Source organism: Fringilla coelebs (genome assembly GCF_963513975.1).
Source record: "Fringilla coelebs genome assembly, chromosome: 3".
NCBI lineage: Eukaryota > Metazoa > Chordata > Aves > Passeriformes > Fringillidae > Fringilla > Fringilla coelebs.
In genome coordinates this window covers 85,370,590-85,387,748 of record NC_140030.1, presented here as the reverse complement: position 1 = coordinate 85,387,748, position 17,159 = coordinate 85,370,590, and the positions used below count along the sequence as shown (strand labels likewise).

Here is a 17,159-nt window from a genome sequence, read left to right as displayed (position 1 = left end):
TTCAGACCCCAATTTGGTTGCCTTCAGTACTCAGTATTGTAGAAATAAAAAAAAGGAAATATTTATAGTGCTTTCTAATATAGTACTTTCTAATGCTAGAGGAGCAGGGCTCTTTCTTAATCCTCACACTCTTCTTTTGGAACCCCTATTTTAAATCAGTTATGCCTTTGGGCTAACATTCTTCTCTTTTGAGGACTCCTTCCTAAAGAAACACATCCCTGTGGTAGGAAGTGTTCCCTGTTTAGCAGGAGAGGTAACTTACTGCTGCCATGGAATTGATGCGGTCAATGTAGTAGTCTGGCCAGCTGGTAGCAAGCTTATTAGGATCTTCTTGTTCCTGAAACAGAAAGTTAGGCAAGGTTACACAAGATGACTTTACAGGATGAAAGCCACTCAAGAACCACCTGGGATTCTTCATTGCTCTGCTCTGTATTGTGTTATCTCCCCTCTATTCTTGTACAATGCACATGGGCGCATGGCATTTATTACAAACACTTCTGAAAGTGTAAAGTCAGCCCTGTCACCATGATATGCCAGATAAAAAGAATCCCTTTCAGCTCAGATTATTGAACACAGAATAATAAAGTTTGATGGAAATACAGTTATCTTTGGCATCTAAGCAGCAAACCTCAGTCCCTTAAACATACTGTGTTTCCAAGAAGGAGGATAGGCCATTTACAGATAGCAGGTTTACATTTTGTATCTTTATACTGACAGATCTTATAAATTATTTGGTCTCTCTACTGTTATGGTGATGGTGGAATTCATCAACAAAGGAGTTTAACAACTGTTATGGGGGGGGAAAAAAAAAGGAACCTGAAAAGAAGATAAAGACTGCATCATTTTGATGTGATAAACCAAAACAGGTTCAGCCTGGGCATTAGGAAGCATTGCTTTACCAAGAGGTTGTTCAGACACTGGAAGAGGCACCCTAGAGAGGTGGCTGATGCCCCAGGACTGTTGATTATTTAAGAAGCATTTGGACAATGTCCTCAACAACTTGCTTTGATTTGATCAGTCCTGAACTGGTCAGGCAGTTGTAGTAGGTGACTCGTCAGTCCCTCCAACTGAAATATTCTCTTCTATCCTGTCCTAATCCTACCTTATCATGTAAAGTCAAGCAAAATCTCAGAGCATCCAAAGGAGCACAAAGGCATCCCCTCAGTTCCAGCAAGAGAAGTATTAATCCTTATCTCCTTACCTCCCATGTAATCTACCTGAAATCATCTTCAGTAGGCTAATCTCAATCAACCTTCTAAAAGAAGGCCTACACTGACTCAGGAACCAAATCTCTTTTGTTCCTTGACTGCTCAAAGGAAATCAGATTTCCTTCTAATGAATATATTTATTTTGACATAGGTGTAAGTCACTGTTAACATAAGGATTGCTTTCCAAGATCCTCATCTGCCATTATAAACCAAGAGTAACTAATACTAACATTCCCAGCACATGGTAAGAGATTGAACCACTTGACCCATCCTAAGGATGACCAAAGGTATATGAAGAATGTGGATCTTGCCAATCTTTATATGAAAGCTTACTCACACTAGAAAAGCTACCCTGGAAGATATACACAACAAAATTAAAAGTGTAGGTCTGTCAGAGTACCTCAGCTACTCCATCATTTTCTGGTTTAGAGATGAGAAATAGCTCTTACACAGTTTTTCAGCCACATTCAGAAAACACCTTGGTACCTGACAGTTTCCTGCCAGGGTACATACCAACATACAATTCTGCACAACTCAAAATCTTCCTATTTTGAATTAAAAACAAAGTCATGACTGGGATTTGGATCTTCCCCTCTCTTCTTTCCACTGGATTTTCAACATGTAAACTGAAGGAGCATCTCCATTCATGACACTGACAAAACAGCTTTGTCCTCATCTAGAGGAGGATGGCAGTGCAGACACATGTCAGGTCACACTGTACAGGTCATAAGTCTTTATTAATCCCTTGCACCCAACTGAACAGAGCAGAAGAAGAATTGCTCCAAGAAGAGCAGAAGAATTAAACAAAGCATCATACTGATGAATATCACTGCACCAAAAAGTATGAAAGGCTGGCAAAGTGATAAGAGATATCAACTATATCAACAAATGCTATGCACACACCACGTACCGCCTCATGATAATAGATGGTGCCTGTTTCTCACATTAACTGAGAAGTTGTGCTGATTTTCTTTACTTCCCCTGCCTGGCCACAAGAAGCAGGAATCAGACAGACCCATATCTGTGTTAAATGTCTATGTCTGGAGCATTACAGAAATATGCAACTCCCTATCAACAGCCAGTTAGAATGGCCACACCTCATGTTTTTGGTAGACTGCCTTTTGTTGCCCTTTTCTGTGCAGAATAATATCTAGTGGCAGCCACAACCCTGACAACAGTTTCACACTTGGCAGACCTTACCCTCCATTGCAAAAATCAATATATGACCTTGACAATGGAAAAGTAAATTAAAACATACAACAGATAAATCCAGCATTATTTTTATATGATAATCTTATCATCCTCAAAGAGAACAACAGGAATAGGGAGCTTATCTAGAAGTGTAAAGTAAGGTCACTCTGCAGGGAACCCGGCTGAGCCACTCATCTGAAGTGCAGCAAGTGCTCATGTGACCTTCTGAAATGTTTCTCTGCAGAGAATTATAAAAGTCCTAGTGACAACTGTAATAGTTTGCAGAGTACACCTGACAAGAACATTGTCAGAACAGTCAATACATGTATTGTCTATATTTCTCCTGCCTCCATTCTGAATTCCAAATAAAGAAACAAACACACATAAATTAAAGAATGCCTGAACTCATCCTTTATATTCCAAAATAAGCTACAATACTTTTTGTCCTTAAGATTCTTTAGGGAGGAAAATATGTATAAATGCTTGAATGCTACAGCTAACATTTCTAGATGTCTTTGTTAAACGTGCAGACTGGAAAGCAGTAGGTTAGATACACGAGAAAAAAATCAGAATTCTGAACAATTTCCTACCTGAACCCAAACCACTAGAAATCTCACAACCAGAACCAATGGCAAGAAGATTCTAATATCCTAAAGCATATCTGTATATATGATTAGCTTGACAATGAGGCAAGGTCCTTGGTCTAGCCTGCTTTTGACCATTCTCCATTCATTACAAATTAGTCTGAACTCTTAGTCTGTAAGTCTTATTTTTTTAATTAAAACTGGGAAAAATTTTGTTTCAGTGGAACACAATGTGTAAGATTTTTTCCTGAATTAAAGCCCAGACAGAAGATGTACATTGCTGAGGTTAAAAAAATTTTAACAGATACCCCACTAAGCAATCTTCACTTTCTGAAGTTGTTTTGGTCTGGAAGCATATTAAGCAAAAGAGTCCACTCAATCTCAGTGGTCATGCACATTCCCTGCTCACACCAGAATTTTATGGTTGTCAATGTGTGGTTTACTTTGCTAGAATAAATGATAATGTGGATAAAACCTGGCATTTTATTTCAATATGAAGTCCCAGAAAGCTATTTATACTTAAGCATGTCGATTTTTTTTTCCTGCCTCATGAAGTCATTAAACTTATTTACAGAAATCTCCCGAGTGACATTTTTAACAGAGAGTCACATTGACACCTGTAACATCAGAGCAATTGGGGAGAAAAAACCAAACCAAACAAACATTTAACTGCCTCAATTATGCGAGTTCTGTCCCTGCTAAAAGATTGCAGCACCAGGCTTTCTGTCAAGAAGGGGAAGATGAATTGAAAAAAAAAAAAAGCAATTAAATCTGTGGTGTGGGGTGCAAAAACAGGGTGCTGAGTTGCCTTTTTTTTTTTTGGATTTTTTTTTTTAATATATTCAGAGAAAACCACAAGGCAACTTGAAGATAATGGCAAAACCTTTCACTTGCTCCAGGAGCACAGAGAAGGGCAAAAAACCAACCAACAGAAAAAAAAAAAAAAGAAAAAAGAGCTTTAATATATAAAGCTGCATAGGTATCAAAAGCTGGAAACAATAACCCATCTGTATAAGGAAAAACATTAGCTGAAGGAATCTATTAAAGCAAAGCCTTCTTTTAGCTCCTTGAATAGTGTAAATATTACATTAAAAAACAGGCGTCAGCTTGTGCACTTTATAAGGGGCCATATCATTCTTCACTGAAGTAACAACTATGTAACTGCTGTGAAAACAGGATCTTGATACTATACAAGCCTGCAATATAGCCAAGGTATTATATAGGCTTTGACACTAATTTGGACAGGCTCCACGACTTGGTGGAAAGTGGAACTTATGACTTCATCCCAACTAGGACTTAATGGAGTTCTGCAAATATTTGGACCATCTGAACCAACCAAAAATGAAAGAAAATAAAGCAAAGTGTGCACAGCTCAGCTGTTCCCAAAAGCCTTTTCTGCAAATCCTGGAGAGACCTGATCCATAGGGTAAGCTGTTGTCTGAGACCAGACACTTCTACAGGAGGCCATGTCAGTGGGACAAGCATTTGCAATCCAAAGACTGCCACAAAATATTCAAGCAAGCATTATAGACCACTGCCTTTGTCACAAAACTTTCTAAAAAGAAGTATCTAACACTAGTGTTACAAAGATCATGCAAAAATGCCGGATATCCATTGCTGAGTGGATCATGAAAATGAAAGACCTTGTTTATATGGTGTTTTTCAAGATGACCTCAGTCTTGAAAGAAACAGCACAGGGAAAGCCTGTACAGTAACTGCCTGCATTGAAGCTCTTTTAGGACAAGCACTGGGTTTCAGTTTCCAGTGATGACACATTGCTATTTCACTGCACCAATCCAGCTCTGTAAATACTGAGCAGCTCTCCAGAGCACGTCCTGAAATTTTGAGCATGTCAAATCATTACTAAATACATCCACAGAACTAGCAGCTTTAGTAGCTTCTTTCCTACAGAAGGAAAGAGAGAAGTATCCATCCTGACATGACAATTGTAACTCATTGTCACAGTTAGGAACACACTGGCACACTGACACTAAACCCAGTACTCCTCTATTTCTACCATCATTTCCACCTGAGGACTCAAATCCTAACAGGCAAACCATAACACAAAACTTCCTCCTTGAACAGATGCATCGCAAAACACATCCTCTGTTACGGATGTCACGAGGAAAGCATGGGCACTCTTGGGAAGACATCTATTCATTAGCAACATGACTTCCTTCTCAAACCTGTCTCTTCAGTAGGGCAGACAGCTGACCTTACCGTTTTGCACTGCTTAGAACAGGATGGGAATAAGCCACATGCCTGATGCTAGAAAATGTGGGTTTAAAACCTTTCTTGGACAGGATGCCATGACACTGTTCACCGAGCTCCCCTCTGTATCAATAAAAATAATGTGCAAACACAGATGAAGAATATAAAATGAGGCCACTGTGATATAAATTCCTGTCCAAGCTTGTTCATTGCATCATGTCCAGACACTGCATGCTCAAGTTGATACTTGGGTCACAAAGAAGTGCATTTCCTTGCAAAAGCCACAGTTAGTGTGGTTCCTCCTCTCAACATCCTTCACACATCTTTCGAGTACATCACAGAGCTGAAAGATAAGTAATTTTATCTGGTCTGAAAGGTCAGCACCATCACATACAGCCCAGAAAATATAAATAATGGAGTTTAAGTCATTATAAGAAACTTATAACATTTAGAAAAAACTAAAATTTATTATTTTTCAAAGCCCTGTAGTTTGGGGGTTTTTTTTTCAAATTTCCCATTGAAAAACAATGGTAATTGGAACCCTGTTACAAATCAGTGCTTTTTTGGAGGGGTGTTTAGATTTTTCTTAATGACAGTTGACTGAAATTTTAACATTACTTACATCAATAAGATGAAAGCTTTGCTGGATTCTCAGTTTCTTGTTGAAGCCCTCTCACACTCTTCACAATAACAACTTAGCTGCTAAAATGTTCACCTGAGACATGCGGGATTCAGACTCGTGTCCATGTTCTGTTTCAAAGTGAAGAGTGCGACCCTTGCTTTGTACATGAATATTTTGGCCACTAAAAACACAGTGGGGTTTTTGTTTGCTTGAAGGGTGGAAGATAGTTATTACTGGTTCTTTACTTCCCACAAGTGCAACTCTTTTCCCTTCAGAGTTGTAAAGACTCAGCTCATCAGAACACCTGCTATTAGTGCTGAATCAGTCTTGCATCACTTTGCACTGCACATTGACAAAGGTCCTTCAAGAAATAAACATATTGGGTTTTTCAGTGCCTCTATCAGTGAGATCAGCAGAAATAAAAACGTGGGATGCAGACAATTACACAGTACCCAGTTACACAGGAAATCTGAATTACAGCCAAGAATCAATGCACATACGTTGTACTGCACTCTCATTCAAATCATCGTTCTCCCATTTTTCATGTCTGACCTACTGACTTTCCCTCACTTTAAGAAGTTCAGTTTTCAAAGAAACATTTACTCATTTATTAACACACTGTCCAATCCATTGGCTATGTCACAGTTCAGAGCAGCCAAAGTATCACAAATAAAAAGTGCTTTCATTAAAAGACACAAAATGTGTTTGATCTGCTGTGGGACAAAATGCTAATTCAGAAGTGGAGCTAAAATGCATCTAAGCTTTTCAGACACTTTATGCCTCTAAAAAGCCAACCATGTCCCAAGAGATGCTAATTTTGAAACAGCACAGATCATAGGACTGAGCCATTCACTAGACAGATGTGGTCACTGCTCCATTTCTCAGACTCCATGACTAGCATTTACACAAACAGTCTCAGAGTTTGGGAAGGAAGCTATATCCAAGCCTTTTAAGCACAATTTACTCCGATTGAGAAAAACAAACATTACTTCTCTCCCTGGAATTAAGCTATTGATGTGCAGATAACAACCCTTCTGCCACAAAAGCAGTCTACTGTGTAACTTATTAAGGGAGAATATTCAGTAATGACCAGTTGGAGCATGCAGCTGAGGAGTTCCAATTGCCTCTCACAAATGTCAGGTACAGCCATACAAACTTACAGTTCACTGCATTATGACACAGGCATTTTCCTTAACGGATCACAGTGTGGGTTTTTTCTTTTGTTTCTTTCTTTGCTTCATTTACCCTGAGCTCTGCCCTGTTGCCAGTAACTTGACAAACCTAATTATGACTTCTGATGCTGCTTATTAACAATTCCTTCAAAGGAAGAATCAAAGGCTTCAGATTATTATTTATATTGCAAAATACCTAAAACTCTCAAATTGTGGAACTCACTGTCAAAAAATAAAGTATAAAAGTAAAAAAGGGATACATCTATGAATAATGAGGATTCCTGCTTAGAAAGCATTTCCTAATACTGAAAGAAGCTTCAGTGCTGCAGAAATTCACCGGCCTTTAGAAATTAAAATAGGTTATTAGTCATTTTTGAAAGATGGTTGGCTCTATCAGGGCTGAAAACTTTCCAGTCAAGTTAAAATTATATTTGTTTTGAACTAATTATGCCATCTCTCACTTGTTTTTTTTTTTTTGCTTCCTAAGCACTCAAAGATACAGAATCTCCAGAAGTTGTATCTTATATATGACACATGATGTGTCATTCCCAACCTCCTCTAAAATTCAAAGCCACTTCAAATCAATTATTAATATCAATCTAAAGGTGATGAAGGCCATATTTTATTTCTTGTCCCCCAGAAAACACAGGACATCCACTGCATATACACACAGGGAGAGTTTCTCACAGCAAACAGACTAGAGTGGCATAACTGGCAGGCAGAAAAGTGGTCAGTGCTGCATTACTTTGAGCTGAAGATAAGAATTAGTGTTGTTTGAAACCTCAGTATTCTCAACCACTGATTTCAATGTATATTTCAATGTAGTGTTTAAACCAAGATTAAGTTTACAATAAGCATATCTGGCATAAGACTAACAATGGATTATTGATGGAGAGAGTCCTTTTAAGGAACTTTATATTTTAGTATGACTGTATAGTAAAGATCTAGTTTTAAGAACCCGTCCTCTCTTCTCTTTGCTCTTTTTTGGTGTTTTATCATTCTCCTCAATACAGATAGATGTAAACTCGCTGCCAGCACTGATTGCAGCAGCCTCTTCTTATCACTTACAGATCATACAAGGCTGCTTGACCCTCTCCAAACATATTCAGCCCTATTATAGGATGGGAATCCCACCACCACCAGCCATTATTTTAGGGGTATAGTGTGTGAAGTGGCCAGGAAGATAACTTGCCCCTACATTTACGGATCTATTTAATTGTACAGCCGAGGCCACACTGAATTCTTCCGTGATTTCTGCCCTCGGGACAAAGCTTTCTTGCCAAATTGAAGTGTAATTATTGAAATGTAATATTGAAGTGTAATATTAAACATTGTTCCACTGCTGAATGTTTAGCCTCTGCCATGGAAGCCATTCTTTTGTTAAGTTCTCCTGACTCTGTTGCTGCATAAAGATCCTTCTGTAATATTACCTGAAGTCTATATTCATGTTTAATACCTTTTACGTGCTCTACTTTTCACAAGCCACAAATCAACCAGCTGATATTTTGCTGTTGATAAGTGTCTAATCTAAATAATGAGCTGCCAAAGAAGGGGATCCATGAATTCCCTGCACTTTCAATGAACACACACTCAGGAGCCTCCCTTTCCTCAGCCCATCCACTCGTTTTGGATGTGAAGGAAAATGTCCACTAGGGAGGATCCTACCAGCCAGAAGATTGAGTCATGATCATTCTACCCAGAGGGTGTTCAGAAGAAGACAAAATGTTTCTCATGGACATGGCCTGCTCAGTGGGTGTGTGGCTGTGGATTTAGGCTGCACTCCTGAAGCACAGCTCTGTTCCCACAAACCTGCAGCAAGCTTGAGGTCACATCCTGCAGTAAAGCGTGTAATCTGCAGCAGGTGAAGCCAACAATTTGTCACTATTCCAGCAAGCACTAAGCCCCAGTAGCAGGACATATTCTATTGCTTTGTTAACAACCAAACTCTGCATTGTCCCTCCCGCTGTTTACTCTGTGTTTATACAGGTACTGTGTGTACATTTCCATTAACCCCGTTCAGGTTACGGTCAACATTCCATGGATATGGAAAGGGACTTTTTCCTTACCCAACCTGCTTACCTTGTCTGCTTTCCAACAGCACTGTTTTAAAATGTATTCCTACCACATTAGAATGTTGTCACTTGGACTGTCTCCTTCTGCACTTCCTTTCCTCCTCCTCCTCCCGGCATTCCTTAGGCAATGCGAAAAGCCACAGAAGGGCCCAGACTGTGTAACTGAGCCTCCCAGTTTATCTTTTTGTCCTACTGTTTATCTCCAACAAGCAGTGACTTCAAATCCTTTGTAAATAAAATGAACTCACCTACGATTCATGGCAAACACCCTGCATGCTGCTTGATGATGGGAATGAAATGTCACTCACTGTGCTCAGAGGCACAGAAGTACCAAGGACACACCCACCAAGAGCCAGCAGAGACATTTAGGACAAGCCCTTCTGGAAGCACACAAGAGAATTTTTTAATACCGAGTTCTAAAAGGTTTCTCTTCACTGTTCATAACGTGTTCACTGTCTGCTTTTCTTCTAGTGATGCTCCTTGCTTTAGTTCACTTCTGCTCTGGGCCCTTTTTTAAGAACGATGACAGTAAGATGGCCAGGGCAGCCAACATATTTTTCATTTTTCTCCATCATTTAGCCCTTCACTATTGGAAAAAAAAAAGTTAGGACAGGTGAACAAAGGAAATAAGTGCAGTCTATAGCCCAGTATTTGATGTATCACTCAGGTGCTTTACCTCCACCCTTTCCATAAACTCAGGTAAAACTGTTTCTCCCAGCTTTCATTTCTCTCACTTAGTACATCTGCAAAGTGTTTGGGGTACCAAGTACCTTTCAACATGACTGAATTATCATGGAAGGCAGTGTAACTTTCACCTCAATTAAGGCACGTGGATGAAACTCTCACATCTGACTGCGATGAAAACGAAACAACTCTCCAGAAAGCAGAAGGCAATTCCTTGCTTTCTCTTCATGTCTGTCACTATATTCTCACAACAACTCTTGACTGTGTCCATTTCTAAACTTCTCACCAAAAAGACAGGAATTCAGCAATTCTACCTGCTCAGTATTCACTAGCTTTTTTAAGGCTCATGAACGCTCAGTGAAGTTCAGAGTGATCTTGGCCAAATTTGCTCCTCAAACACCACAGAAACATGTTTATTATTTACACATTCTTTGCTCTTGCATATCCACCAAAGCAATAATCTGAATGGCGAGAACAGCATTGTACAGAGTATATGTTGTTATCATTATTATTATTATTACATGCCATCAGCAGGATGGGCTCACACTTGGATTGTGAAGAATGAGAACTTGTGCAAGAGGACAGAGAGGTACAGAACATAATCCAGTGGTATCAGCATTTACATGTACTTCCCATGCAGCAAAACTGGACTGCTCGCCATCATTTTTGTTCTTAAGTACATCGAATTACACCATGTTAGAAGGATGACAGCTGGATAAATGTTTGGGTTTTATTTCCTTTTTTTTTTTCATGCTAGGGTCAAATCTGCGTCAACCAAGTCCTCCCAAAACTCCCACAGAAGGCAAGCTAAATGCAAAACACAGCATTAGGCATGATGATGACAATTTTCTAACTCAGGACTATTTTGGGCCTGATTTTTGATTAGTGTTGAGTTCTAACTTCAACAGAAGCACTAGTAGCTCACCTGAAAAAGACAGACACGCATGATGGACTCACAAATTCTGCATACTCAGAATATCTACAGCAAATATCATGGCAAGTTTATGGCATTTATGTCTTCAGCAATCTGAACTAAGGCAGTAAGAAGGCATTTTTTTTAAGGAGCAGCTAAACTTTTTTTCTTGGAGAAGGAGAGGAGAGGGAGGAAGGAACTAAAAATATTCCATGCTGTTCCCATGGGGGGCAGGGCAGAAAATACTTTTCAATTATACATAAATAAATATATAATTTCAAGACCCTGACCCAAGGTAACCTCTTACTCTAGGATAAATAAATGAGTCTGCAACTGTTGGCATTGCAACATGGAAAACATAAACCAAATAAAGCAGACAACTTGGAAAAACTTATCTCCTCTTACGTCCACTACAATATGGTCTTTTAGGTGTCACGATTCCAAGCCATAATAATGGTATATCCTCTGAATTGTGCAGGCATTTTTGCCTTCTTGACCCTAAACTTACACTTTAAACCATTACAAGAGTGACTTCAAGGAAAATAAAGTTAAGAGGAGTCTCTAACATCATTAACCCTACTATAGTGTTTCTTCAAGTACACACTTTGAGGTCTTTACTACAGAAGAAAAAATAACAAGTAAAACACATGAAGAAACAATTACAGGAGGTCCACGAGAAACCATAAAATACAGGCAATGATTCTTCTCAAGTATGCTGACCTGCTTAAAAAATAATCAGGCAACACCAACAAATTTATATTATAATTATGAGATAAAATTTCTAATTCATTATATGGAACGATAAAAAATGAGATGGTGTCTTACATGAATCCCCAGTTTTATTTTTCCATTGAGAACACATTCTCTGCATTAGAAAGAGATGTATATAATTTAAGGCTTTACTTTACATTGTGTTAATGGTGCTGCCCCAATCTGGGAGCTAGTGCTTCAGCCAATGGCACACATTAACAGGTACCATCAATCAAACAGCTCTTTCACACTGAAAAGGCCTAAGTACACCACCAATCAGGAAATGTGTGGTTTTGCTGCATTAGTGACACTCTCGCAGCATTTTAGTGTTCTCTTTTAAGTCCTGTACTTGTCATAGGCCAGAGTTTCTGAATTTGATTTTCTTAAGCCTACATGCATTTATAGCAAAGTAATATTTGAAGTCTTGTGCCTTTCTTCCATACCTAGACTAAAGATACTGAAATGACCCAATGTCAGTATCAAGCTAACAAATCATTCCAAACATCTGAGCATGAAGTCATTCTGCGAACAGAAAAAGGAACAGATGCTGGTGGGAAAAAAGGAAGTTAACTCCACAATTGCTGGCATTTTCCAAACATCAAGCTGAAGGAATGCCGTGGTTTGCAAAGGGCAACATCCTCCCACTGTGACTTCCCAGCATTATGAGATTTCCAGTGAGCCCTAGGCAAACTGAAAGCAAGTCTATTTTCAGGGAATTAATTTAAGAGATTCTACGTTTCAGACTGTTTCAGTCATGCAGTGACTTCCCAGACAAAAAGAAACCATGGATCCCAGGCACTGAGAGGGAACCAACCAGCATCTGCTAGTGCCTGTTTCAAGGAGATGGCCTCACAGCAGTAATACAAGACAGTACACAGGAGGTTGGATGAAGCCTTACTGATGCTCCCTTTCTTTATAGGGCCAAACAGCTGCTTTCTTAGTTTGATTTATGAACAGTTTAGAGAATGACAAATCAATTTAGGATGGAAGGGGCCTTGAGAAGAAGGGACCCACTCAGAGATGATGTCAAAGCTTGATCAGGTTGTTCAGGTCATTGTCAAGGTTTGAATATTGAGTTAAATTAAAATGCTGACTGAAACTGAACTTCAGCCACAAACTTCCAAAGCATTGGTAGGAAGAGAAACAATTTTCTGATGTACCAAAGACTTCAGATAAAGTATAATTCTCTATATCCAGTGTGGCTTTGCTGGCCTTTCCACTGTGGCCGTGAGACACCCCCATTGATTAGTCATCCATACTGCTAATTGTGGGATTGCTTACACTAAGCACTGAAAACCCCACACAGCTTCTTCAGCCTCCTACTGCCCACCAACTGCGATTGCTCTTGAGCTATCACACGTGCTGTGAGGGTTACCCCAGGTTTTCCAGACTTCCCAGGAAACAGAGAGTAAAAGTACCCACCCCCACATCCACTCATACTCCCCTTCAACACTTCCTGCAGAGCTGAAAGAAAATCTCTCGTGAAGTCACATCCAAGATTCATCAAACTGAGTCCTTACAAATGGCTTCTCAAATACTGCAGCAAACCATCTTGTGTGTTCACGTCTGCTGCTCCCAGATACCACATATGGAACAACAACTCTAAAGAAAGGAACTTATAAGGGACACATTAAATGCTCCTTAAAGCTATAAATCCATTACCAAAACAGTTTTATATTCCAAATCAATAACAGACTCTAAGAGAATTTCAAAGAGGAAAAAATAATGCAAGAAGATAGAATTGAAAACAATACAACTTCTAACCACCCACTTCATTTATTATGGGACAACCACGTGCTTGGCAGTCTTCATACAGAAAGGATGAACCCCAAAGGGCTTTCCTAGCTCAGAACAGACAATACAAAACCAAAACCCCACACTCAGACAACACAATAGTGTGATCTTCATCTTCTGGCGTACTATATCACTAAATGAGACCAGATGAAGAACCATTTTCTCTCTTCTTTAGGGAAAATGTATCATCTCCTGAATAGCTCAGAACTGGCTGAATGGCAGATCCCAGAGAGATCTAGTGGCCCAGGGTCTAGTTAGAGGTCTCTCACCAGTGATGTCCCCCAGGGTTCAATACTGGGCCCAGTATTGTTTCACAAGTTCATCAATGACTTGGATGAAGGAGCAGATGCCTCCTCAGCAAGTTCACTGACATCACCAAGCTGGGAGGAGCAGCTGATACCCCAGAAGGCTGTGCAGCCCTTCAGAAGAACCTTTACAGGCTGGAGAGATGGGCAGAGGGGAATTGTCTGAAATTAAACTATTAGCACAGGGTCCTGCACCTCAGGAAGGATAACCCCACGGACACGGCTGACAGCTGTGGCTGACCTGCTGGAAAGGAGCTCTGTGGAGAAGGACCTGGGGATCTCGTGGACAACAAGCCATCCATGAGCCAGCAGTGTGTCCTGTGGCTCATGCCCTGGTGAGGCACATCTGCAGTTCTGAGTCCAGTTCTGGGCTCCTCAGTACAAGAGAGATGTGGAGCTCCTGAGTGGGTCAGTGGAGGCTACAAAGATGATTAAGGGACTGGAACATCTCTCTTACCAGGAAAGGCTGAGGGAGCTGGGCCTGGTCAGCCTCAAGAAGGAACAACGGAGAGGGGATCTCATCAATTCCTATCCTCCTATCAGAGGATGACAAGAGGATGGAGCCAGGCTCTTTGTGGTGCGGAGCAATAGGACAGGAGGCAACAGGCAGAAACTGATGCACAAAAAGTTCCACCTAAATATGAGGCAGAACTTTACTGTGTGGGTGACCAAGCACTGGTACAAGTTATCCAGAGAGGTTGTAGAGTTTCCCTCAACGGAGATATTCAACAATGGTGCAGATGCAATCTTTGCCACATGCTCTAGAATGACGCTGTTTGACACAGATGATCCCACTGGTGGTCCCTCACCCATCTGGTGATTCTGTGATCTCAATATGTATCTCCTACTTGAAAGCAGGAATCTGAAGAAGTCAACTCCTATCTAAATACATCAAGTGTAATGCAGTCTCCTGCTCTTAGAACCTCCATATGAAGACTTAAATGCAAAGAAAAGACCTCAGGGTTTGGAATAAGAGTCCTGTCAGTTCACTTTAGCATAGAAATATTTCACAAAATTAACTGTCTCTCCATTTTAACCAGTCTGAAACTATGCCTCACAGTGCAAAACCACAGATGCACAGCAGCCCTAGAACAAACAAGAAGCGCAGAAATTTTCACTCACTTCTGAAAGCTTTCCCTAAAGGCAAGGAAGACTCCAGATTTTATATTTGCATCCATTTTATCCTTCATCCCTGGTAGGCTATGGTAATTATATAAAAAGCTGCAAAAGCAGCTTAGATCCCTCCAGCAGATTTCAAAGTATCTTACTCCGTATCCAGCTGCACAATATCACGCTATACTTTTTATGGTGACATTTCGCTGGCAATCCAAACCTCAAGGGCAAAGCTCAAACAGAAACTCTCAAAGAAATAAAAAAGCTCAAACCGGAATGTAGACATTATCTTCACTAATGCTAGACAGGCAACATGGGAGCAAAGTGAGAGTTTGTGAAAATGAGCTGCAAATGGTATAAAAGTAGTAAAACTACTAAAAGTTGATGTCCCACTAAGGCTAGGATTCTCAAGAGCATTTCAAAGCCTATGAGGATGCAGCCCTGACGTTAGGAAAAGAGAACTGAACGCAAAGTGACGGTGCTTCTTTGTGAGAGAGGTGTAAATCTTTTTAGGAGGACATCTGGGGCATTCTGCACCTGGACTGCAGCTTCAGTGGTTCAGCATCAATCTGTGACCTCAGCCCAAAGGACTTGGACTCCTTAATGATTGTACAATGCACAAAAGTGCCTTCTACTCTGTCCCTCCTGCTCCTTACAGTGAGTTCACCCAAACCCAGAAACTTCACCACAAGATCATCGTAGAAGACAGGTAAGTGCAGTAAAGAAAAAGAAAGAACAGTGCTTGAGTATATTCAGATATTTTAGCATAAGGGGAAAGGGGAAAGGGGAAAGGGGAAAGGGGAAAGGGGAAAGGGGAAAGGGGAAAGGGGAAAGGGGAAAGGGGAAAGGGGAAAGGGGAAAGGGGAAAGGGGAAAGGGGAAAGGGGAAAGGGGAAAGGGGAAAGGGGAAAGGGGAAAGGGGAAAGGGGAAAGGGGAAAGGGGAAAGGGGAAAGGGGAAAGGGGAAAGGGGAAAGGGGAAAGGGGAAAGGGGAAAGGGGAAAGGGGAAAGGGGAAAGGGGAAAGGGGAAAGGGGAAAGGGGAAAGGGGAAAGGGGAAAGGGATGCATCCAAGGCATGTATAAATAGTGCAGGGAAAAGGTATAAGATGATGGCATGGCCAAAACGTTTCCAAAAAGTTTCCTAACTACCTATTCTTTCCTTCAGGTAGAAAGAAATGCATTTATGCATAAATATAACAATGACAGCTCTTTGAAAGTATAAAATAATTTAAATCAAAGACATTTTGGAACCAAGGAGTTTCCTGACTCCTACTTTCATACACAGCTTATTAGTTTTTATAGTCATCATGTAGATTAAAAATATAATTCATAGATATTTTAAAAAATCATTGTAGAGGAGAATATTGAAGGATATTCTTTTATTTTCTGCATATTGGCTATTGCAGGCTATGGTTCAGGTAAATTTTCCTTGATATTTATATCTTATTTTGCTATTGTAGAGAATCCCTTTCCCATAATAGAAAAAGTGGAATAAAATTACATATTACCAGTATACACTTCTTCTCAGATGCCATGAATGTCTACTTCCAGAAAGTTTCAGTGTGCTATCTATTACCTCACTACTCGAGTTTAAATAATCTCACTTGAGTGAAAAAGCACAATCAAGTCAAAGCAACCATTCTAGGATACCACTAAAATCACAAGAGTACAAGATAACACTGAGATATTTTGGAGATCTCAACATATTATAAGAATTGAAGGATTGAGATTTTTGTTGGGGCTTCTTTTGTTTGATTGGAAGGAAACTGTATGATACAGCTAGTCCAGTCTGACTCCACTTTGGAAAAAGATTTGCTACCAATTTTTCTCCTCAAAGAAAGACAGAAGTGGGAAAAAACCTAACTTGTTTAACTGTACAAAATGCATGCGCTTGCTACTAAAATCTGCTCAGCCAAAGTCATACAAATTAGTCTCTGGAGGCAGGAAAGACCATAAAAAGAAAACAACTTGACTTGCTTTCCAATAGCAATAAGTCTAACAGCTTGTAGGGCTGTTCAGAGGCAAAGAGCTACGGCCCGCACAATGAGGGCTCATTCCTAGAAACACAGGCTGCATCCAAAGCAACCTCTGCTGAAGCACTGCAATACCTGCACTTTTTACACTTTTTGGGATCCCAATATGAGCTTGTTTATAGATGAGACAAATGAGCTAACAATTTTTTTTTCCCATATAATTATTTGATTGCGATTTAATGAGGCTATGTATGTTAGTGTCAACTCCTAGTAAAACAGCACTGAAGAATGCTGGTTTTCTAAGCTTTGACATTGGAAATTTGCAAATAAGTACATTTGAAATCTTGGTCTAGTGCTTGATTTAATTCCTGCAAAACTTGTATCTGGTAGGAAATCTAAAGAGAGGAGTTACAGAGGTGTTTTATGTAAGTTTGAATTTCAGCTTATGGTGAGACATGAAGATTATTCTAAACAAAACCAGAATAAAGTACCTGAACTTAGGGAGGATGTTATAATTTGTATTTTCTACATATGGCCTTACTTAAAAATATCAGTGGAAGCTCCCTCTA

General features: G+C 39.9%; 1 protein-coding gene across 2 annotated transcripts in view; it reads right to left on the bottom strand.

Annotated features, from left to right (window-relative positions):
* Window positions 1-17,159, bottom strand: part of DAAM2 (dishevelled associated activator of morphogenesis 2) — a gene marked incomplete at its 5' end in the record, with an annotated part of 187,843 nt that overhangs the window by 71,076 nt on the left and 99,608 nt on the right. For both annotated transcript variants that reach the window (XM_084203000.1, XM_084203001.1), the window contains one exon: window positions 263-337. In XM_084203000.1, the coding sequence (XP_084059126.1) occupies window positions 263-337 (75 nt within the window). The remainder of the gene's footprint in view (window positions 1-262; window positions 338-17,159) is intronic.